A 23280-nucleotide genomic window follows, 5' to 3' on the forward strand; every position below is an offset into this window, starting at 1 on the left:
TCTTTGCATATGCTATAGCTTTGTTCCAAACTATTTACTCACTCACTCACTCTTCTCTATGTGGTATGATTTAAATAGTGAACCATGCAGGGAATGACCAAACAAGATTTCGGACACTAAACAAAAGAGTTTTCTCCCTCCGGAAATATATATCTGCAGTGCATTGTGGTATACAGGATACAGGGATAGGTTCTTTTTGCCTGTGTGAAGAACAAAACACAGTAAGTTATTCTCACTGTCTTATTATCACTGTGTTAGTCAGTGTAGTTTAATTATCTTTCAGCAAAAGCAAGCTTCGTTTTAATTTTAATGTGAACTGAGGCAAAATGTTGACGTGCACTTATTAGCCTAACGTTAGCCAACGTTAGCTAACGTTAGCTACAGTTTGAACGTTGAAAATATGAAGTGTTTCAACCGCATTTTTACAACACTGTTATAAATGGCAGATAATTCAAATGGTAAAAGCCCCATGGATAATTTTTTTTGAACAGGTATAATGATATTTCCTAGCAGAATAAAAATGTTAAATATTACTTACATTACTCAGTGATGGCTGCTTTGTCAGACATCAGTGATGAAAGGCTGTGCAGGCTGTAGTGTGGCCATGCTTTAGTGGCAACTGAGACTTGCTGGCAGATGTGATCCATAGTTGAAATTCCCAAAAATAAATCGCAATCTGGAAACTCTTATTAGAAATATTAATATCTCCTCAGGTAGAAATCCTGTGTTGTGCGACTCCATTAGCTATAAGATACGCCCGCACTTCTTCATGTCAGTTAATATTTTGAATTGCAGTTCCCTCCTTTTTTCTTTCATCTTCCCATGATGCTTAGCTGTTAACAGTAAGTTTACAGGACATGAATAACTTCGAACTTGTGTACTTCTAACTTTTATAGTTTACTTGTCAGCAACTGCATTAATAAACATTTCAACAGGAAATACAAAAGGACCAATTCACAATTTTAATGTTGTCACATTTGAAATGATCTATAGGAGCTTTATGCAAGCGGTTCATGCTGATAAAAGAGACAGGAAATACAGGCCCGGGGTTCACAGCTGACCTTGCAATGCTAAATTATACAGTGGTACCATCAGGAAGGATGTTATTAACAGCCTCAGAGACGAAGCAGCACTTTGACACGTATGATTTCTTGCAGAGGGTAAGGCTACACTTCCAAAACATATAGATACTGTTGGTCACATCTGTTGTGTCTTTGTAAATTCACTTGATTGATTGTCTCAGACATTGAATTTCAAAATCCAGTGTACACAAATGTTTCTAAATATATATCTCAGACTTACTGTATCTTTGATCAGCCACGGTCCTCTCTGCTGAGGTCTAACCAATCACAGGGCTTATTCAAAGTCCTGACAGAACACATTAAGACGTGGCACTGACGCACACGTATGTAAACTGCTCCTCTCACACACACACACACACACACACACACACACACACACACACACACACACACACACACACACAAACACACACACACTTACACACACGAGGGACTGCAACTCCATAATTACCAAGCAGTGGAGCCCACTAACCACTAGCTTGCCTGGAATGGTCATGTGATAGTGTGATCACTGGGGCCCAGCATAGAGAAACTTTTTCCCTCAGGGCAGATCCTGGGTCAGCTTCATGATTTCCTCACAGGTGTTTGACGTTATGAAGGGTATGACACTTCTCCACAATTTGCACTCACTGAAATATCATCCTAGAGATTTGCAATAATATACATATGTGGCATCATGGCTTGACCAGATGCAAAGGGTTTTTGTTTTGTTTTGTTTTGATCCACACACATTTTCAAATTTATTCTACTTTTCTAAACTGGTGTGCTGCAACAGAGACGGGAGTGCTTCACAGCAGTTTTATTGTTACCTCTGAAGTGATACAGGAAAGGTCAAGGATATCATTTAGTACATCATCACAGAGATAGATGTGGAAGCCATCATAAGTAGCGCTGTCAAGGCAAAGCTTTGTTGTTGCTGTGCATTGTTAAGGTAGTATTCGGCTACCTTCTTGTTGGGGTTTTCCCCTGTGAACCACAGCTGCATGCAGCGGCCTGAGGTTTTGGTGTAGTCGGTGTAAAGGTAGGACTTGGACCAGATTTGTTCACACATGGACTTTGGTGTGGGGAAAATCTCATTCCACTTTCTGCACTTGCTGTCTTTAGGGCATTTGTTAATACCTGAAAGGGAAACAGAGAGTATTTGAAGGAATTTGCATTTAAATGTAGTAATAAGTTCATTAGTGAGTCACTGCAATGTGCTGTGTGCATATAGTCATACATTTTTGTTTTTTTGGTGTAAGACAAGTGTGTACATGTGTAATCAAATATTAGATTTTTTTTCTGTAGTGTAATGTGAGGAAATCAGAATCAGAAACACTTTATTAATCTTCGGGGGAAATTGTGGTTTGTTACCAGCACAAGTATATAAAAATATAAAAAGAACAGAAAACAGAAATACAATAAGAGTAAACAGTTAGAATAGTATGTAAATATTCACATATTTAGAATATGTGGACATTTAAATTATGATATGGATTATGTTCTGAGTGTGTAAAGTGTGTAAAATACAAAACTGCCTTACACTATAATGCAACACATGCATAAACAATGGTTGTAAGTTCAAAATATGACAATATAAAATAAATATGTGTGCAAAGCTACAATGAACAACAAAATATACATAAGCAAGAGTAACAATGAGTATATTTACAATATATACAGTGTTTTAAATACAGCTTACATTTAAGAGTTGGAAAACTATTGCAGATAAGACTGATTGAAAGAATGATTGCACCTTAAAAACCTTATTGCATTAAATGTTAATAAATAAATTGTGGAATTTTAATTGTAGATGAGTCTGTGAAGTCCAAACGCTAGTCTTTTGACTCAGAGTGTCAGAAACACTGAGGAAATGTCTGTGTCCGTGCTTGTGTGTGTTTTTATATGTACCAGAGCTCCAGTCCCATCCCTTGTGCCAATCAGTCTTGCAGGTGAACTCATTCTTGCAGTCTTCCCACCATTCGTGGCAGTCCTCGTTACACAGAGGCACATCCAAAATACGCTCCTTACGCCAGCTCTGATCCACCTACACACAGAATTGACACAAGTGACATATTTCAGGAATTAAACTCTTTGCTCTTGCAGTTGCAAAACGATCAAGAAAATAGAACATTACAAAGTCTCTCTTTTGAATGTTATTAGCTTGTTATCTTTTTATTACTATGATTACATTGGAAACACCCCTTATGTGGATATAGCTGTCCTCACACGCCCTTTCAACATCTTATGCTGCCATCTAGTGTTGCAATTGGCTAAACACATACAAAAGAGAGACTGATTCGCACTTTTTGTATCCAGGGTCCCAGGTGTGGTGAGCACTCATAGAAGCAGGTGTCCTGTATAAAGTGTTTCTTGCACTGGGGGCTCATGAGACCGCAGTGATTCCAGTTGAAGTTGTACAAGTAGGAGTTATCATTGTGGGCTTCTTCACTAGTGTTGGCAGTACAACATGCATTGTCTTTCCATGGAGTGCACTGGAAAGAATAAGAAAAAAGAATGGTCACAAACATTTTTTTGAACCCCATTTCTGAGCATAAAAAACATTACGACCATCTCACCCCACCATTTCATTTGTTTTGTTTGTGTTTATCACCTGTAGGTAAAGTTTTCCCTCAGGGCCAGGGTTGACTTTGTGATGTTTGCCGTCCATGCACATGTTGAGTTTGTCCAGAGACAGAGCGCCACTGGAGAGGGCTAACAACGTAGCCAGGACGACCCACATGGCTCTGCAGCAGGGAGGAATTAACAAACATCATTGAATAAGAAAAATAATGGGATGACAGCCAACATACAACACTGGTCCATCCATCCATACATTGTCTACGGCTTATCTGAGGTAAGGTCGCGGGGGCAGCAGCCTAAGCAGGGAAGCCCAGACTTCCCTCTCCCCGGCCACTTTGTCCACCTCTCCCAGGGGATCCCAAGGCATTCCCAGGCCAACTGAGAGACATAGTCTCTCCAGGGTGTCCTGGGTCTTCCCAGGAGTCTCCTACCGGTGGGACATGCCCTGAACACCTCACCAGGGAGGTGTCTGGGAGGCATCCTAATTAGATGCCCGAGCCACCTCATCTGGCTCTTCTCAACATGGAGGAGCAGCGGCTCTACTCTGAGCTCCTCCCGGATGACTGAGCATCTCACTCTATCTCTAAGGGAGAGTCTAGCCATCCACTGGAGGAAGCTCATTTCGGCTGCTTGTACCCACGGTCTTATTCTTTTGGTCACTACCCAAAGCTCGTGACCATAGGTGAGTGTAGGAATGAAGATTGACTGGTAAAACAAGAGCTTTGCCTTTTGACTCAGCTCCCTCTTCACCACAACAGATCAGTGCAGAGTCCACATTACTGCAAACGCTGCACCGATCCGCCTGTCGATCTCCTGCTTCATCCTTCCCTCACTCGTGAACAAGACCTCGAGGTACTTAAACTCCTCCACTTAGGGCAGGATCTGTTCCCTGATCTGCAGAGGGCGCTCCACCCTTTTCCAGCTGAGAACCATGGCCTCGGATTTGGAGGTGCTGATTCTCATCCTGGCCGCTTCACACTCGGCTGCGAACCAATCCAGTGAGAGCTGGAGGTCATGGCCTGATGAAGCCAACAGGACCACATCATCTGCAAAAAGCAGCGACCCAATCCTGAGGTCACCAAACCAGACCCCCTCAACGCCCTGGCTGTGCCTAGAAATTCTGTTCATAAAAGTTCAGAATCGGTGACAAAGGTCAGCCCAGGCTGAGTCCAACCCTCACTGGAAATGAGTCCAACCTACTGCCGGCAATGCGGACCAAGCTCTGGCACCAGTCGTACAGGGAACGGAGGGCCCATATCAGGGGGTCCGATACTCATACCCCATATTCCTGGAGAATCCCCCACAGGACTCCCCGAGGGACACGGTCGCATGCCTTATCCAAACCCACATAGCACATGTGGACCAGTTGGGCAAACTCCCATGCACCCTCAAGGATGCTGCCAAGGGTCCAGAGCTGGTTCACAGTCCATGACCAGGACGAAATCGCATTGCTCCTCCTGAATCCGAGGTCTGACTGTCTGATGGACTCTCCTCTCCAGTACCCCTGTATGTTGGAATTTACCCCGGTGGACGAAAGGGTAGCCTCCGTCCGCCTTTGGGTGGGGGGGTGGATCTTGACTGTTGTTTGTGCCTATGGTCTAAATGGCAGCTCAGAGTATCTATCCTTTTTGGAGACCTTAGTGGGGGTGCTGGAGAGTGCTCCTTCTGGGGATTCCCTAGCTCTTCTGGGGGACTTCAACGCTCATGTTGGCAACGACAGTGAGACCTGGAGGGGCGTGAGCGGGAGGAGTGGTCCCCCCGATCTGAACCCAAGTGGTGTTTTGTTATTGGACTTCTGTGCTCACCACAGATTTTCCATAAACAACACCATGTTCAGGTATAAGGGTGTCCATATGTGCACCTGGCATCAGGACACCCTAGGCCGCAGTTCGATGATTGACCTTGTAGTCGTGTCGTCGGACACTCGGGTAAAGAGAGGGGCGGAGCTGTCAACCGATCACCACCTGGTGTTGAGTTGGCTCCGATGGTGGGGGAGGACACTGGTCAGACCTGGCAGACCCAAACGCATTGTGAGGGTCTGCTGGGAACATCTACCGTCAGAAGGAGCTTCAACTCCCACCTCCAGGAGAGCTTCAGCCATGTCCCGGGGGAGGCGGGGGACATTGAGTCCGAGTGGGCCATGTTCCGTGCCTCCGTTTTTGAGGCGGCTGATCAGTGCTGTGGCTATAAGGTGGGTGGTGCCTGTCATGGCGGCAACACCTGAACCCATTGGTGGACATCAGTGGTGAGGGTTGCCGTCAAGCTGAAGAAGGCATCCTGTTGGGCCTTTTTGGCCTGTGGGACTCCGGAGGCAGCACACAGGTAATGGCAGACCAAGCAGAGTGCAGCCACGGTGGCCGCTGAGGCGAAAACCCAGGCGTGGGAGGAGTTCGGTGAGGCCATGGAGAACGACTACCAACAGCTTTGAGGGAGGTTCTGGACCATCATCCAGCGTCTCAGGAGGAGGAAGCAGTGCTCTGTCAACACTGTGTATGGTGGGGACGGTGTGCTGCTGACCTTGACTCGGGATGTTGTGGATTGGTGGAAGGAATACTTTGAAGACTACCTCAATCCCACCAACACTGGTTAAAAGTTAAAATCCATGTGACAGACATGCCTTATAACCTCTTATTTAGGTAAAACACAAAAAGTTGCACACCTCAATCAGCTTTATACCATCTAATTAGCAGCTGTTTAGGTTGTTTCGTAATAAGTGGGTCATTTATTTAATTTACTGGTTTTATTGAAAACATTAGGATATTAAAATCACACTACAAGTAAATGATCTATTTGAGGTGTTTGGCCTTCACAGCTTAAAAAAAAAGCTTAATATTCTATCTGTTGTGCCCCCTCAAACACAATCAGTGATGCCCCAATTAATAACAGCAGTAAACCTCTGCAAGGAGCGATAACACAATTACCTCCTGGTCAACAATATTGGTGAAATATGGCAGCAGAATGTCGATTCAACAATCTGACAATAGTTTGTCCAGCCAAAAAATGTTCTTATCTAGTCAGTCTGAGACCTTGGTAATCATGGTTGGCCATAATGAACACCATGTTCGAGCAAAGGTTGGTTCATATGTGTACTTGGTACCAAAACAGCCAATTCCAAAGATTGATCATCAACAACAAACAAACAAAACTGCAACACAGTGTTTCATACATTGAAACCAAATCCCTCTTAATTATCCCAGTTCATTCTGGCTGCTGTAGGCACCACAGGACCTACTATGAAATAATAAAACTGACAAGAACACAAAGATGAATCTGACATAAATATTGTTGAGTTCACTCCATTTAGGTTTTTTGCCACAAATGAATGTTACATGTAAACCGACTTGTGGGAAAACCTGCGAAGCATTTAACCAGCCAAGACAATGTTCTTGATTTTATACTGTCATTTGGACGGTGGCGTACATCCTTGGCGGACTTATTGACAGACTTTTGGGCCTGTTTGATCTACACGAAAAGATGTCTTTTGGTAGCTTCTAGTTTATTCCATAGCCTGATTAGCCTGTTTTCTTCATGCTCTTCCTGCCTGATTGACCACCAGGTCGTCATGACCAAGCTGAGACTCTGTTTGCCCAACACCTGCAAGAGACTCTTCTATCCCTGAAAGATGTAACATCAGTTGGCCTTTTTGAAGCCTCTTTTCTTTCCTATGTGACAGCCAGGTGTGTGCCAGGTCACTGCGATCATGTCACATGCACATACAGGCTCACAATGCTAACATTAATCATTAGCATTTGTCATGTGCTTTACCCAGCTTACTGCCATACATGCTTCACACTTTTAACAGTCTTGGGCAGCACTCTTTACTTCTGGCAGTAACTCAGCTGCCTGGCTCCCTCCCTCACAACTTTAGAGTAAGAAGTGATCCATCCCATGTGCAAAAAATCCCTCGGGCTGCATTTCCTGCTATTCCTTTCTTAATCAAGTGCTAGCCTCTCCCACTTGCTGCTTGGTGGGCTTCATTTCCTGACTTTAGCAGGACAGACATGATGCGCCCCTTCCCTGCCTGGATTCTTTCTCACACATTGTTGAGCCTTTAACTTTACTGATTCCCTTTTAAATGATGAGTAATCAGTACATGTTAAGTATATTCCACCATATATCAGATTTTACTGTTGTGCTCTATAATTTGTGATTCCTTTTTTGGGGAGTAGAACATGCATTCATAACATATTACAACTTTGTGTATCATTAGTGGACCTGCATGAAGCTCAAATCATAAATTAAGGTAAAGTAAGGTAAGACCTGAATGTCCACAAGGGGCAATTTGAAATACTGATAGTAAGTACAACAGGACAGTACAAATTCATAAACACAAATAACCTAGCACGTTAAGGGTCAATGCTTAATCAGGTAAGTGATAGCAGACAGAAAAAAAGGAAGATCTGAAATGCTCTGTGCTGCATTTAGGGAGGCTAAACCTCAACATGGAGGGGCTGTTGAAAGCCTGAGACAATCGACCGCGCTTTAGCGGTGACCATCTCTTCATACAGATGCTGGATGTTATTAAAAGTAACACCATTGATCTTGCAGCATAACTTGACCACTTAATAAGTAATTAAGCGAAGCATCGTAACTGGTGAGAATTTTTATGATCAACTATGTTGCTAGAGCTAGATATGGACAGTGAGTGCATTTTTCTCCCACACTGGCCATGTGGTAAAGGACATGACGCCACATGGTGTGCATTCATGAGAGGCTTAAGTTACATTCTGTACATTTAATATTTCAAAAATATAACTTTTTCATGTATGCTTTTGTGGTAACAGGGCGGACACAATGAGCTTGTCCAACTCTGTCAGACATTAAATAACTCTAAGAAAAATTCATCAAAAGAAAAGGACACTGATGTCTTTTCACCACCCACTCTGTAAATGTTGGATGATTTCACTTCCTGGAAGTTATTCAACTTTTGGAGCAGTCCAACATTTGGTTTGTTTTCATTAAAAGTAACAGGGCTGATGACAACCTGGGTATCCTTTTCTTAAACATTTTACACATATTACAAATAAAACCCATTAATTAGTGATGAAAGGACACTTAAAGCTTTATAGAAGTTTAAGTTTTTATATGATGACTTTTTTTGGCCTCAATGACTTGTTCAAGTAGAAAAATCGTACTGAAGGACAGGTCATCTTGACATTTTTTGCCCAAAAAAATTCTCTAAGCTTCTTTGAACAGAAAAAGGCAAACCTTGAGATTAATATTTATCAAATCTATAAGCAGAGAATTGTAGTGTATTGCTGGGGGATGGAAAGTTCTGTAAAGTAACAATGACTAAAAGTGAAACGCATTCTCTCAAGGAAAATTAAAATCTGAAGTATGACACCCCAAAACTGAACAAAAAATCTGGCAGAAACTTTAAAATTGACGACTCAAACTGGTGATGATATTTGTCTTCTTAAACTGATCGTTGTGACAAACCAGACAGAAAAGTCACAGCAAGAGAGACTGGTGTTTGAGGTAATAAGGTTAACTCGCTGAGCTCACGTGATTATCCGTTATTCATATTCTGACACAAACTGATGGATTACTCACTACTATGTAACATTATAACACAATACAACAACTTTAACATTCAGTTTTTGGAGTTTTTCACTTCACATTAAAGGTAATCTCCCACTCTAGATGTTCTTCATTAAGTTTTTTTCTTATGACAAATAATCTAAACCTGGAAAGTCCCTGCAAAAAAACTGTGAAAATACATTATATCTATTCACATACAACTGTGCTCCAGGATGTGACCTAAAAAACCACAATGGAGAGCAACTACAAAGACACTGCTAAAGTAGCAGGAATAGTTGAGAAGTCAGTGAAGCCTTCTTCCAAAATTTAAAATAAATGTGAAATTACCCTTCAACCTAAATACATGTATTTTAACAACTCTCTGGTGCAACTCATTTAGAGACTAATGACGATTTCTTCATGCATTGATGAACAGATTCACGTTACCTTGTTAGATTCTGTGTTGATTTCTTCCTGAAGAGTAAGTCACCTCTTGCACACCTCTCAAGACCAAATAAGACAAACCTGTGCATGCATAAGTGTGTAAATGTTTCTGAAGTCCAAAGTTTGCCTCGTGTGTGTGAGTGCTTGGAAGGAACAAGAGAGAGAGGTTGTATGGTATGTGATAATCTTAGTTTTATTACATCTTGGTTCATCTTATCTCAAGGTCTTCCCTGCTCTCTCATACACACAGAAATGTACTACGTGTACGCAAGCGTGTGCGCGCGCGCGCACACACACACACACACACACACACAGAATCCCTATAGTGTTACTGGGAGCCATATTATCTACAGAGGGCTCCCTCCCCCCAAAACAAACGTACCAGGTGATTAAAATCAGTAAAAACATGGAATAAAGCAGTTTCTCATAAGAAATCAACATTTCTCGGGTTTTTCTGTTTAGCTGTTCGCCCAGCACCTGCTAATGTGTGCTTTCTTACTTCCAGGAAGTTTTTACTGGGAGCCAAGTTATCACCCTCTCTAAAAAAAACTGACCCAGTTATTTAAATTGGCAAAAATCACTGAATAAAGCAGTTTCAGATTTTTAAAAAAGTGTGTTTTGTCAGTGCTGCTTGTTGTTTGGCAGATGCAAAAGGGCCCTATCTAGAGCCAATGTTTGGTTTGTCCATCAGTGCAACATGTGGATGAGGACCTGCTCCCTGTGTTTATATATAAATGGCTCATTCTGAGGTAATGAAAGCACAATGATTATCATTTTCAGGTGATCATACGCTAAAGATAACAAACTTATCATATTATATTACACACTGGGTTGACATTTGGCATAAAACAGCAGTGTGACCTAGGACGGCAATAACAGAAGGAGTAAAAAGGTGGGTCTTACGATTCTGCTGCATCTGTCTTGTGATTTCATTTGAACTTTGAACGTTTTTTTTTTCACTCTCCTGACTTCACTGGCGCCGCTCGGGCGGAACCATTGTTAAGTGACGGTTGGACCAAAGGACTCCGGAAATCTTGCAGGGTGAACGCCGGTGGCTTCCGGTTAGATTTGTTTTGAAATTTTTCTGAGCTGGGGCGACACATTGTCAGGTCGGTACATTATCTGTAATATCGCTACGAATAAAGGGTAAAATTGCTGTTTATTTTACGTTATCTTTTACCAAGAAAAAACTCACTTGCACTTTAGAGTTGAACGTCATAAAACAGACTAACGTGTGAAATCATACGTTAATTTATGTGTTACGTTAACTTAACGTTATTGTGTCTCTCCACCACTCCGTGTCGTTTTAAATTACGTGAGGGAAAGTATCTTTTTTTTCCCCAGACACATACATGATGTCTCCAGTACTTTGTTGAAAACGGGGGTTTTAACGCTTTGTTGTCGTGCGAACGATCAGGCTACACACAGGATTGTTGACACCGTGTTTGTTGTTGTCCCCATGAGACAGACATGTCCACGCTGTTCCCCTCTCTCTTCCCCCGGATAACGGAGTCTCTGTGGTTCAACCTTGATCGACCCTGCGTGGACGAAACCGAGCTCCATCAACAGGAGCAGCAGCACCAAACCTGGGTAAACAACTGGGGTCGACCGATATTGGTTTTTCAGGGCCGATAACGAAACCGATTAGTCGTTAATGAGACTGATAACTGATATTTGGAGCTGATATACACTAACAATAAAAATGAAAATCTTTGTGTTAATATTTAGAATTTGGAATATAGCAAACTCCGACACAAAAAAAATCAAAACGCTTTTAGCAAACATTCAACATTATATCCAGTAAGCTTCCTGCAACTTTTTCTTTTAAAGTCAAGTGAAAATCAGAATAAAAAATGAATAATTAAAATCAACTCCCTGAGGTTTTACAAAGTAAAAGTTCCTCCCATGCTGACACCTTCTTTGCACTTATTTAATTGATGAATGTTATCGGCCATTATTAAAGTTATAAAGTTATACAGATATTTGGCAAAATGCCAAATATCGTCCCCGATAATCGGTCAGACCTTCTAGTAAACAACACCTCTGCTAAAACACAGTCTATTATCACTGTCTTCATGCCAAACATTGTAACATGTGCTCTTTGTCTCTACCACAGCTGCAGAGCATTGCAGAGAAAGACAACAACCTGATGCCCATTGGGAAACCTATTTTTGATGTAATGTGTCTTTCATATATAATCAACAGATTCATTTTAAATGGAAATGCTGCTCTTTAGTGTCACCATGCCACAGTATGAAACATAAACTGATAACATTGTTCCCTTCATCCATGTTGTCTGGCTTTATTGTGGCGCAGGGGGGATACGAGGAAGAGGAAGAGGAGGACGATGAGGATGAGGAGGACAGTGAGGAAGACTCGGAAGATGAAGAAGACATGCAGGACATGGATGAGATGAACGACTACAACGAGTCACCAGATGATGGCGAGATCAATGAGGTGCTTTCATTTATGATTTGATGTATTAAGAGGTGAAAAGAATTCATTTTAACATCCTTGACTTAAAGGTCCACTGTGTTGGATTTAGTGTAATATTTGGAATATAATATAATAAGCGTGTTTTCTTAAAATATAGTCACCTAAATGACACTGCTTTATTCAGCATTGATACTGGTTTAAATCAGCGAGTCTGTTTGTCTTGGAGAAGAGGGGGACCTTGGCTAATAATTTGACCCCAGGTAAGAATTCGTGAACGTCTGGCTCTTAAATTATCAAAGAAAAAAGGGGAGCACACGTTAGCAGGTGCCTGGCTAGCGGCCCATTTGCAATAATCTGACACTGTTGGAGAAACACTGATTTTTAATTTGAATAAGATTTTTTTGGTGTTTTTACTGTCCCACTATGATAGCTGTGGGCCTTTCAAATTACCTTGCTTATATTAAGGTTTGCGCAATTTTTATTGCTCTTTTTTGGTGCAATATTATACTGTGCAATATTATTGTGATCACAGCGCTTGGTGCAGTATTATTTGACAGGATCAGTACATGGAGGCCATCTAATTTTCCTTCCACATTTGTAGGTGTAATTCATGGCATCAGTGTAGATCTTCTTTTGTTTTTCTGTGTGTCTCACCTCACTGTCTCTGGTAGCGCAGTGACTGCAGATTTGTGTGGCACTGCAGCCAAAGAGTAATTTCCCTCAGGGGACCATAAAATGTATTTGATCTTATAAGTGAAGTTTCAGTTGGATGCATTTTGCAATCCTCACCACTAGATGTCACTAAATCCTACACACTGCTCCTTTAATTGATATTTCTCACGCAGGCACAGCTACTAAATATCTAAAGCACAATGAAAATATTCCTAATTACAAAAACATTTGTTCCTTATTTAAAACTTCCTTTCCTTTCCAGAGGAATAATTGTCTTTAATCTGGCTCTGTTTCTTTCTCTCAGGTGGACATGGAGGGACCAGATCAAGACCAAGACCAATGGATGATTTGAGACAAAAGACAATTTTAGTCTCCATCAAGCTGACATTCATTGGATTTCTACTCCACGTGTTAAAATGACTGCTGCCCCTTCAGTCTGTGACACAGGTGTATTATTTAATTGTGTAAATAGGAAAAGTGTTGAATCAAAGCTTACGTTATCATGTCTTTCAGCAGGACGTTTGGTGAATCCGGTTTCATTAGACGTCTATTTCAAGCTGCAGTTGAGCTTTGAAGGCCCTGGAAGTTGTTGGAAATTGGCTGTGAGTGTTGCTACCTCACACGTGCGTGCACACACACACACACACACACACACACACACACACACACACACGCACGCATGCACACACACACGGTTCTGCTGTTTTGTAACTAGTCAGACACACAGCAGTGGGCATCATTTAAACTTCGACCTTGTCATATCTTCAGTCATGTGCCAGTTCTCTGAGGGCCTCCAAAGAGCTGACTGAGCACAAACAAACAGTTTAGTCAGCTAAATAATTTGTTACCTATGAGAGAGAGTGACAGATATTTCACCATGTAATACACTTCTGTTTCAAAGCATTGTTTGAGCTGTTAATTTCTTGTTACAGATATATTTCCAGTGGAATCTAAAAAAAAATGCTTGTGACATTGTGTTATGTTCAGACAGTTCACCAGTTTTGATGGAAATGTTGATATTTTATATTTTTTTAATATCTGTGTCAAAGGTAAAAGCAGCTATTAATTTTAAAGAATGTCAGCCGAAATATGAATACACACAGTGTTCATTCAAATACTTGGTCGTTTGTATGGAAGTGAACAGAAGCCTTTGCGTTTTGTATTAAATTAAATCATTTTGATGAGACCATGCTTTTCTGTTGTCTACATTTCAAGTTCCTATTGATTTAAAAATGGGGTGTGAGGGTTATTTAGATAAATCCAGTATTAATAAAGTTTTTTTTTTTTAAATTTGGTGTTAGTAAAATAAATGATTTAGGTTGTGCTGATGTCCACAGTTCACTTTATGTCTTCAACATTTCAAATCTGAAAAGATTTGAGCAGGTCGCCATTACATTTCCTACTGGAAACCCACCATTTTCTTCAATATTAAACTTGTACATAAAGGATGTTTATTATAAACTCTCCAAAAAATACCATTTCATTGAGTTTAATTAGCATATTTAATGATTTTACTCCTTTCCCACCAAATTTGGCAGTTATGTTTAAGTTTTGAAACCTAGAGCAATATTACTTTTTTGTGCTGCTTTAAGACAACTTTCACAAGTATTTAAACTTTTGAACCCTGAGCAAATTGATTTGATTTCTTTCAAAAAACGGGAAAGGGAAACGACCACCTTGGTAAGAAATGTTCCACAAATTGTAAGAAAAAAGTACATTGAGAAAATGAGTTTTAAAAAGCTAGGGAAACATGTCAAGAAGAATGAAAAAAGCTCTGGAATTAAAAAAAAAAAACCAATCATTGCCCTCTTCCCAAATTTTAGAAAGTAATCAAGCAGGTTTGTTCAGGCATCAAAGGGTTAAATCTGACATTTTCCTGTTTTTATTAGGTAAGTGAGCGAGGAGAATGCCAGGAGGTGGTGACAAGTGACAGATCCTTAGCAAGGATAAAAAGGTGGATATTACTTCTGTTAAAAGAATAGTGTTGTGCACATAGAGTTACTAAGTCTGTGCATGACATTTTATTTTCCTGATGACTGTTTTTTTTATACCTAGGAGAGGGGGGTGGCAGTGAGGTATTTTGTTAGTAACGTATATTGTAATTTTAGTACTACTAAACTACAAACCAACATGCCACAATTTTCAAGAGACATTTTAGAAAATGTACAGTTATCTCTTCCATTACTTATTAAAATTAGTTTGTGGTATGTTATTATCAATCCATCCCTTGCAGCTGCATAAATGTATATCTGTCTCGTCTACTTGATTCCCTGGTACACCAGCTCAGCCATCCCGTCCCTGATGCCTTTGCTGTACTCTAGTGTGGCGCGGTGGACCTTCCACTCGTAGAGGCCGCTCTTGCGAATGTGTCTAAGGAACTTTGGAGCTCCGGGGAACAGCACGTTGTCAGCGACGATCATAGACCCTTTTCCCAGCAGACCAGAGCCTTCCAGCATCTGTAACACACACAGCATTGTGTCACTGAGGGAGGTGATCAGATAACAATGGGAAGTATCACTACTTAAAGATATGTCTTTACAATTAGTACAATTGCACAAAAAGTACATGTACATCACTCAAATACCTTAATAACCTTCTAAAAACTGCACTGTTCTTGCATACTTTCACACATTTTATAATATTTTTTCCATATTTTTTATTGTAAATTTCCTCTATATTGTTTTTTTTTGCAATCCTTGCTTTTATTTTTTTTAATTTAATTTGATCTTACTGTATATATGTTATGCATGAATACACCAAAGATTGAAGCCGATTATAGATTATAGAGGTCTCTTCCTCTCAAAAACAAACTGCCTAGGTAATTAAAACCAGTAAAACATCTGAATAAAGCAGCTTCATGCTGAAAATCAGTGTTTTCACAATGCTGCTTGGCTTGTTACAGGGGAACTCTCAACTTCTGTGGGTGACCTTATCCGGCGCCAGTGTTTGGTTTATCTGTTGTTTACTACTACAGACCAACGTGGCTGATTTCGAGGACAAGTACTCATTCCAAATGTCGATTTAAATGTCTCATTTTAGAAAATGCAATGACTGATTTTCAGGTGATTATATACTAAAGAAAACATAGCAATTATACTATTTTTAATTCCTGCCAATATATCTACCTTAATCCTACACACCGGGCGTTTATTTCATATGTAATTGTACTTTCTAAAAATTTATTCTGTCACCTGCAGATCGGGGAGGTAGCATTTCTTCCAGTGGTCCATGAAGACGAAATCCAACCTCTCCAAACCATAGTCAGACCGCAGCCGAGGGATCACCTCATCAGATGGATTCACAATGAGCTCCACCTAAAGAACACACAGCTTTAACGTCTCAAAGGTATAAAACTCTTCATAGTCAATACAAAACAGTTTTATGTAGAAAATAAATAATGATGCTGGCTTGTGGGCAGGTAAGTTATGGCTTTTGTCAGCAACTTCATGGAATGGATTCATACAATGTTTACATCTTTCTGCACTCTCACCGTGTCATCATCAAACCCTGCCAGACGTATGATTTTCTCAGCGATAGCAGCATTCCTCTGGTCCATTTCGAGGCTGTAGAGCCTGGCACCTAGGGGCAGAGACCGGGCGATCCTCACAGTGCTGTACCCGCAGTGGGCACCCAGCTCCAGCACTGTCAGAGGGCTCTGCTCCATCAGCAGCCGGTCCAGGATCTTCCCTACACACCAAACACATCCTGTAAAATTGTGCTTGTCAACAGATAAACTGTTGTATAAGGTCAATATCCTCCTCACCTTTTTTAGGCCCAATGTTGCTGATGAACTCCACCTTGCTGCACCAGACATCAAAGGCCTCCAGGATGCTGTCAGGGTCTCCAGGGGTGGCATGAGTGAGAACGTACTGGTAGGCACGCTCCTCGCGGCTCAAGCCAGTAACACAGTCATTCCATATTCTGACCAGGACTGCTCGATAGAACAGCACAAAGTAGAAGCGGCACCTGATAATAATGGTCAGTAAGAGGGGAAGGAAGGCCAGAGCAATTGCGGGAGACACCATCCTAGCTCATACAAAAAAACACACATAAGTAGATTCATTAGACAGTGCCGTGTTGTTCATGACAGCATGAATGAGGTCTCATTATTAAAGTAAGATCATATGTCACTTCAGCGAAACAACAAAATACCTTATCAAAGTTTTAAGAGGCAAATTTATTGTTCCCACATGCAGTACTTGATGAATTTGGGGAATTAGGCCTCCACAATTTATCTGTGTATCAAGGGTGTTAGTCTGGTGCTTTTGTCATGTTAAGTGTGTTAAATGATCAAAGCCATGAATTAATTACGAGAAAACTTGTGAACGATCACTCACAAGTGACAAAAGATCTCTAATTAATGCAAAGAAAGCTCAAAAAACATTGTACAAAATCATTGTACGGTAAATTTTGGGAATAGTAAAGATGGCCATTTTCATAAGACCTAAGACTGAAACAGTTGTGATAATTTTATCAATAAAATAGTCTTTTTGCGAAATGACAAAATTAAAGTCAGTTAAACACATTATGAGACTGCTAGTGTTGAATTCAAGATCTGCACAGGAATGATATCTTGTGTTTTACTCCTGTGGCAGGTCCTAGAGAAAGTGTTGTGCCTCTAGATGTTTCTACAGAGTCAGGTAAAGGTGGACTCTGCAGTCTTCCTTCACCACACAGAACAGATGCTACAACAAAGTATTCTAATCAAAATAAAAACTCCCCTCCTGTCCCATGAAAAACAGACATACTCACCTGTTATCTAAAACGTTTTCCAAACACAGAGCAGCACTGGCAACGATTAAGATGAAAGTGGCACTTCAGCCTCAGAATGTCAGAGGTGTGTGTGTGTGTGTCTGTCTCGGAGAAGGTAAGAGACCTGGGGGTGTGAATAATTCATGTATCACGTGCATGACAGTATCTGTCCTGTAATTATTTCCAATGAACAGACAGTGACAGAAAACATGACCAACTCTGCAGCTGTGTTTTTGTAATTTCTGATCAGTCACACAGACCGCCTCTTATTCAGATATTTAGCATCGGAGCCATACTGTGGATAAAAGCAGGAACAGTAAGACAGCAAGGGACAGTGAGACAGAGAGAGGCAGCGTGAGACATTTGATATATCGAGTTAACAGCAACAGGTGTGTGTCTGTGTGGAATCATATTTCTTTCTGTTACTGAGTCATGATGGAAAGGTCAAGAAAGACACAAACACACCAAAAAAGCTAATTCACGAAATACCATTTAATGTTACTCAAAATTATATGAAAATTCAAACAAACATATAAAAACATATAGTAGAGTCACATTAGGTACAAATGCATGTTAAAAAATGCAAAAAATGAGACCAGGTGAAGGCTAAATTATTGTTTACATCGCATTTCCTTTATTTCTTGTCAGTGCTCCTTTTTTAACATTGTAGCTGTCTAACAAGTGATTTCACTCATAAAGCTACTGAGACTAAATCTGCTGTGTGAAACAAAATGGAAACAGAGGTGGCAATAAAAAATAGTCATACACTAACTATGAAAGAAAACATTTTTAAGTATAACAACAATGAACTCTGCTGCATCCCAAATATGTATCAATAAAAATGTGTGATGAGATCAGCCTAACCACCTGCAATCCTTATCAAACACTTGATTAAAGGGTCATATTTTGTCTCATATATACACAAATATACACAAAAATACAAAAAAAATACACAAATATTCCCCCAGTTTGATTCATATCAACCTTTCCCTGCCAAATGTAATAACTACTCTAACAATGCCCTGACAGTCGGCCGACAGTCAATGTCGGGTCTTTGATCATTGAGCATCTGTCACTGTAGTTTTTGCAGTGTGCCCCACATAGCTGGTACTAGTCTTGTCTTGTCAGATTTTTTTTTTGTGCGTATTCAGCTGGATGAATCCACGGAAGTGAGGAAAGCATTATGATGAAAGATATTTATGTACAGTCTATGATAATAACAAAAAATCTCATTTGTTTGATAATATGAATGGAGAGTAATAGTAAAGTAATCATGGTATAATGGTGCATCTAAAAACAGGTCAATGCATTGCTTGACTTGATGGGACAGAATAAAAGGCCATATATTTAGTGGAGAAGACTTGATTGGTTACTGAGTGTGGAGGGTTTAGCACCTTTTTTTAGAGTTGATCAAGAGCAATTCATCATGAAAGTGGGCACTATGCAGATTTACTGATATCTTCAATCTAATCTGGCTCATTTACATCATATCAATCATCTGTGCTCGTGATTTATTCACTTTTATTTGGGAACTACTTGTTAGCTGATCATTATTTAATGTTGCAATTTTGCAGCATACGACCATAAAGTAGTGTTTGTGGTGCCAGACTGCTGTGGTTGATAACTGCCTGTCTACAGATCTGGACAGGACTGTTTAAGCAGCGCTCTGATGAACTTCTTCAGCTCTTTGTCCTCTCTGGTCCACTTCACCAGTCGAGTCAGCACCAGTCGTCCCTCTTCAGCCTGAGCCAGGGCCAGGTACCATCCACTCTGGGCCCCTTTACCCTCCTTTCCTCCTTCCTTTGCTTGTCTCTTATCCATCTGCTCCTCCTCTAACAACCCCCTGTCTTCATTTGTCTCGGCAGAGTCTAAGCCAGGACAAGTGCAGGTGCCTCCTTCCTGCAGCCACAAAGCACCATGGGCCATTGCGCCTCCAATCCCCTCTGCCCTCTCTGCACCACCCCCTGCCCACCTCAGGATGCGGCTGCGGGCCGTAGGCACCAGCTGACGGTCCCCTCCCACCATTGACACACTGCCCAGACGCATTTTAAATGCTGCAACAGAGACAGAGAGAGAATACCACTTAACAGGTGCCAATTAAGACACACTGTAAAACAACCTCTCTATCTCCAAGATCAGTTCTGTGAGCTGTTTCATTTTAATTTGAGTTATAATGCAGAAGGTGAGATTTTGTCATAATCCATTCCAAAAAAAAAACATTTAAAAAGATTGTAGTTTACATTATCTACATCAGTTTGCTCTCACCATATGGACTCTGGCAGAAGTTTTCCTGGATGTCATTTTCTCCTTCTGCAGCCAGACTACAGGCATCACAGATAATACTTCCTGGGGGGTCAAAAAGAGAAGGGGATTAGATGATGAAAGGTGGTGAGACCGTTGTCTTTGAGCAACAGCTTTAGTATCAAGGCATGCAAAACAACGTTAAGATAATAAGACTGGATAAAATAAAGTGAATTAATCTCCACAAGAGAAATCTCAGTTGTTACTGCAACACACAAAAAAAACAGGCCAGAAATGTAGGAAATATAATAACTGTTGTAAAGTTAATAAATACATAAAACAATAATAATAAAAAAACACAAAAAGATTACTGTCAAAAGCTATATGCATAATATGGACATTATGTATTGTATACATTGATTGTAAATTGCTATGGCTGATACTGATATCTATATTAGGTAGTTGAAAACATTCAGAATTGATAAACTGGCAAATATTTAACATAAACACACATTTTTATTCCCTAAAATTGGTTTATTAAAGAATTATGCATACTGTTTTCCTGGTGGCCGACAGGCAGATGGAGACATAAAATACAATGCTTTTCAATGTAGCCTATATAATATTCATGCATCGTGCAAAATAAGACAATCAGAAACAGACCATCCACTGACCTTTCAAAGCCTCCTCGTGCCTGACCTCCTCTGCCGTCCGGCCGTCCTGCTCCCCGGTTGCCGGGATACAGAGCTCGGTCGCACGCGGAAACCGGGTACAGTTGAACATCTCGGGCCAAGGGAACCCGAACGCACTCATCACGGGCACGCACCCGTCCCGCACGGCCTCGCACAGGCTCCTGCAGGGGCTGACCGGCCCGCTGAGCTCCGGCAGACACACCGGAGCAAACAGCGAGCACAGGAACTTCTTGGTGTCCCGGTGGCACAGTTTGGAAATTAGGGGCAGCCAGGCCGCCGACTGCTGCTGGGCCTCCTTCAGGGTATCATGGCCGAGCAAGTTGGGGATCCGCATGTGCCTGTAGCCGATCCCGTGGCACAGAGTCAGGGTGCTCGGGATGGGTTTGCACACCGAGCGGACCGAGGAGCTGAACCCGAGCGACGGCGGCCCGAGCTGGGCAGGAGCCGCGCCGTCAGAGGCATAAGAAGCTGCAGAGAGCAAAATACAGCAGAGCACAGAGACATGCATAGTTTCAGTCTGCAGGGCTGCTGCTCTTCTGTCTGGACTTGACCGGCATGTAGGTGTAAACAAAGAGGTGTGGAAGAGACGGGGGGTTAATGAGAGGGCAGGCGCCTCCCTAGTCATCATCCCTCCCCATCAGACTGGTGCCTGCCTCCACATTTTACAGTAACACACTCACTGCATACTGTTTTTGGTTTATGAACTTTGGCTTTCATTTTGTAAACAGCACAATTTGTGGGAGACAGAACAGAGAAAGTAAATATGCAAAGATGACATATGGCTGTCATCTTTGCCCTTGTATGCTCACATGATTTAGTGTTTCAGAGGTTTTTTTTTTCAGTCATCACAATACAATAAGTACTCACAATTTAAACTTCACAGACAAAGTCAGCAGTTTATGTTTTAAGTAATGACTGAAAAGGCTCAAGCAGAAGTGAAAACTTATATATGTATATCATATATAAACTCATCCTACATTCTCATCAATCTACACTTTAAAATATGACAAGTTTATTTTACTAAAAATAATTTTGGAAACCGATTACATTGAAAAAGGAAAGTAAATACAATTATAAATCTAAATTTATATTCATTTTATATGTAAGCGTCAAGTTTACTCGAAATTTAGCCCAACTTAAAAATGAAAAGTGGAATACCTTGTTCTTTTAAACTGTTAGCAACTTCAGTAAACCAAGATAGTCTAACTTAACTTTGATCATTGCAAGGATGATTTTGCAAATTAAGTTAGGAGATCTGCAAGCTGTTTTCTTAACATTTTTAAAAATAAAGGCTACTAGTATGACTGACTATGCAACCAGCAGAATACAGGTATAAAGCACAGTCAGCCTGGTTTACTGAAGTTACTAAAACTTAGAAAGTTTGATTTAATTAAACTTGTCATTTTTAAGTTGCAACAAATTCACCAAAATAAGGAAATATAACAATTAAACTTAATCAGACAAAAAGTCCACGTAAATTGAGATAAATAGTTAAATTTAACTTACACTTTTGAAGGCAATTTGTTTCCTTGATTTTTAAATCAAGTAAAATCAACTTGTCAGATTTTACAGTTTCTGAAAACAGAAAGCTGTTTTGGGGTATGAAATGCTTTGAAAATAATTAGCTGCCCGTCAGTATTGTGAAATAAAATAATTGTTGTGTGTTTAAGAACATTGTGTGTGTTACTGTGTCATCAAACTCAGCCAGAGGGTGTCAGAGACCCTTTCATGTGTCTCCAGGGAGACTTGCCACATGAGCACCAACATGCCTCATCCTGTTCCCTTCTCCTGCTGCTTGATTTTACTCAGTAGTAGAAGTGATATCATCTTAAAGACAGCTCAGACTTGATTCAATATTTGCAATGTTTGCATTTCACTAAATTGCCTCTCTATTTGATAGAAAATAGAGAGAAAAGCATTGACTTGAGAATTGAAATATGGATTATAGACAGAGTAAGACCAATATAAATATTTGCAGGTTAACGTGTCAATAAAACTCAACAAGCGTAGCTAAATTGCCCTGTTTGAGGGCCCCAGAGGTATGTATCCTGTCATGTCTAAATTTTCCATTGAGTACAGTGCACAAAGCAGATTATACATGGCAGTGTCATTACATGCCTAGAGCCATACTCCTATGTTGAAATAATATTTTGGTTAGTTTGTTTTGACAATTTAGAATTATGCACTGCAAAAGCATAACACACATCACAAATCTGGTTTTAAAAAGCCCCTGCCTCAAATAATCAAAATCATTAACATGCAACCTGTGACTTCAAAACTCTGTTCTGCTTAATAAATCTATAATTTGTCCTTCGTAACCTGATCTGTAGGTATGCTGGTGCCTCTGTAACCAGTTCATTTCATTTACTCCCTAGCGAGTGCCCCCCATACCACCCAATTTCCCTTTAAGTATTTATTTAGCTTATTTTTCATTTGTGTTTTCACTTCCATTTTTTTTATGCTTTAGGTCTACTACTTCTTGAGCAGTGATTTTATAGTTACAGTAGCCTGAAAGAAAAACAAAAGGTGACAGTTAACATGTGTAAGTGCTATATTTGTTTTGCTTTTACAAATAAAAATAGTGTAATACTTTAAGAACAATATTGTTTATACTTTTTTATGTATGTAAGTAAGTATGTGTGTAGGCTATATATATATATATTTCTTTTCTCTCTGTTTTTTAAAAATTGTATTTCTTTCCTCTTTATTCTTTTTAGTTCTTTTTCCCCCCATAAGATTATCTGTGAAAAATATATTTTGTAAACTTGTTTTATATGGCTAAACATGTATGACAACTTACCCTTTAGGGTATATTTAATATATATATATATATATATATATATATATATATATATGTGTGTGTGTGTGTGTGTGTGTGT

General features: G+C 40.3%; 4 protein-coding genes across 6 annotated transcripts; 1 reads left to right on the forward strand and 3 right to left on the reverse strand.

Moving 5' to 3' along the window:
• Nucleotides 1–1866: 1866 nt before the first annotated feature.
• Nucleotides 1867–10642, reverse strand: folr (folate receptor). 2 transcript variants are annotated; one of them, XM_088078845.1, is made up of 5 exons: nt 10512–10642; nt 3676–3808; nt 3368–3556; nt 2973–3108; nt 1867–2201 (listed from the first exon to the last, which is right to left on the reverse strand). In XM_088078845.1, the coding sequence occupies exons 2-5, from the start codon at nt 3802–3804 to the stop codon at nt 1927–1929; spliced, it is 729 nt and encodes a 242-aa protein (XP_087934971.1). In that variant the 5' UTR covers nt 3805–3808; nt 10512–10642; the 3' UTR covers nt 1867–1926. The 2 variants fall into 2 exon arrangements, with proteins under 2 accessions (XP_087934971.1, XP_042342874.2); XM_042486940.2 differs by lacking the exon at nt 10512–10642 and adding an exon at nt 9612–9755.
• Nucleotides 10601–13902, forward strand: anapc15 (anaphase promoting complex subunit 15). 2 transcript variants are annotated; one of them, XM_042486854.2, is made up of 5 exons: nt 10601–10717; nt 11077–11198; nt 11725–11784; nt 11925–12065; nt 13021–13902. In XM_042486854.2, exons 2-5 carry the CDS (start codon nt 11079–11081, stop codon nt 13066–13068), a joined length of 369 nt encoding a protein of 122 aa, XP_042342788.1. In that variant the 5' UTR covers nt 10601–10717; nt 11077–11078; the 3' UTR covers nt 13069–13902. The 2 variants fall into 2 exon arrangements, with proteins under 2 accessions (XP_042342788.1, XP_087934973.1); XM_088078847.1 differs by lacking the exon at nt 10601–10717 and adding an exon at nt 10730–10754.
• Nucleotides 13903–14051: 149 nt separating this feature from the next.
• Nucleotides 14052–17825, reverse strand: tomt (transmembrane O-methyltransferase). The gene is made up of 5 exons (XM_042486005.2): nt 17469–17825; nt 16480–16742; nt 16207–16403; nt 15908–16030; nt 14052–15172 (listed from the first exon to the last, which is right to left on the reverse strand). The coding sequence occupies exons 2-5, from the start codon at nt 16739–16741 to the stop codon at nt 14975–14977; spliced, it is 780 nt and encodes a 259-aa protein (XP_042341939.1). The 5' UTR covers nt 16742; nt 17469–17825; the 3' UTR covers nt 14052–14974.
• Nucleotides 17826–17940: 115 nt separating this feature from the next.
• On the reverse strand, nt 17941–20946 carry sfrp2l (secreted frizzled-related protein 2 like). Its single transcript, XM_088078844.1, has 3 exons — nt 20384–20946; nt 19734–19814; nt 17941–19522 (listed from the first exon to the last, which is right to left on the reverse strand). The coding sequence occupies exons 1-3, from the start codon at nt 20907–20909 to the stop codon at nt 19101–19103; spliced, it is 1029 nt and encodes a 342-aa protein (XP_087934970.1). The 5' UTR covers nt 20910–20946; the 3' UTR covers nt 17941–19100.
• Nucleotides 20947–23280: the final 2334 nt, after the last annotated feature.

The sequence above is a fragment of the Plectropomus leopardus genome, chromosome 6, assembly GCF_026936395.1.
Source record: "Plectropomus leopardus strain MGB_pleo_1.0 chromosome 6, ASM2693639v1, whole genome shotgun sequence".
NCBI classification, from domain to species: Eukaryota; Metazoa; Chordata; class Actinopteri; order Perciformes; family Serranidae; genus Plectropomus; species Plectropomus leopardus.

Excerpts from the sequence above, each read along its gene's own strand:
- folr (XM_042486940.2), bottom strand. The coding sequence starts at position 9,697 with ATGCACAGGTTTGTCTTATTTGGTCTTGAGAGGTGTGCAAGAGGTGAC. Across the intron at positions 3,809-9,611 it reads TCAACACAGAATCTAACAAG|AGCCATGTGGGTCGTCCTGG; the intron begins GTAACGTGAATC and ends TCCCTGCTGCAG. Across the intron at positions 2,202-2,972 it reads GGGATGGGACTGGAGCTCTG|GTATTAACAAATGCCCTAAA; the intron begins GTACATATAAAA and ends TTTCCCTTTCAG.
- anapc15 (XM_042486854.2), top strand. The coding sequence starts at position 11,079 with ATGTCCACGCTGTTCCCCTCTCTCTTCCCCCGGATAACGGAGTCTCTG. Across the intron at positions 11,785-11,924 it reads TTGGGAAACCTATTTTTGAT|GGGGGATACGAGGAAGAGGA; the intron begins GTAATGTGTCTT and ends ATTGTGGCGCAG. Across the intron at positions 12,066-13,020 it reads ATGATGGCGAGATCAATGAG|GTGGACATGGAGGGACCAGA; the intron begins GTGCTTTCATTT and ends TCTTTCTCTCAG.
- tomt (XM_042486005.2), bottom strand. The coding sequence starts at position 16,741 with ATGGTGTCTCCCGCAATTGCTCTGGCCTTCCTTCCCCTCTTACTGACC. Across the intron at positions 16,404-16,479 it reads CAACATTGGGCCTAAAAAAG|GGAAGATCCTGGACCGGCTG; the intron begins GTGAGGAGGATA and ends TTTGGTGTGTAG. Across the intron at positions 16,031-16,206 it reads CAGGGTTTGATGATGACACG|GTGGAGCTCATTGTGAATCC; the intron begins GTGAGAGTGCAG and ends TGTGTTCTTTAG.
- sfrp2l (XM_088078844.1), bottom strand. The coding sequence starts at position 20,909 with ATGCATGTCTCTGTGCTCTGCTGTATTTTGCTCTCTGCAGCTTCTTAT. Across the intron at positions 19,815-20,383 it reads GCACGAGGAGGCTTTGAAAG|GAAGTATTATCTGTGATGCC; the intron begins GTCAGTGGATGG and ends TTGACCCCCCAG. Across the intron at positions 19,523-19,733 it reads CTTCTGCCAGAGTCCATATG|CATTTAAAATGCGTCTGGGC; the intron begins GTGAGAGCAAAC and ends TCTCTGTTGCAG.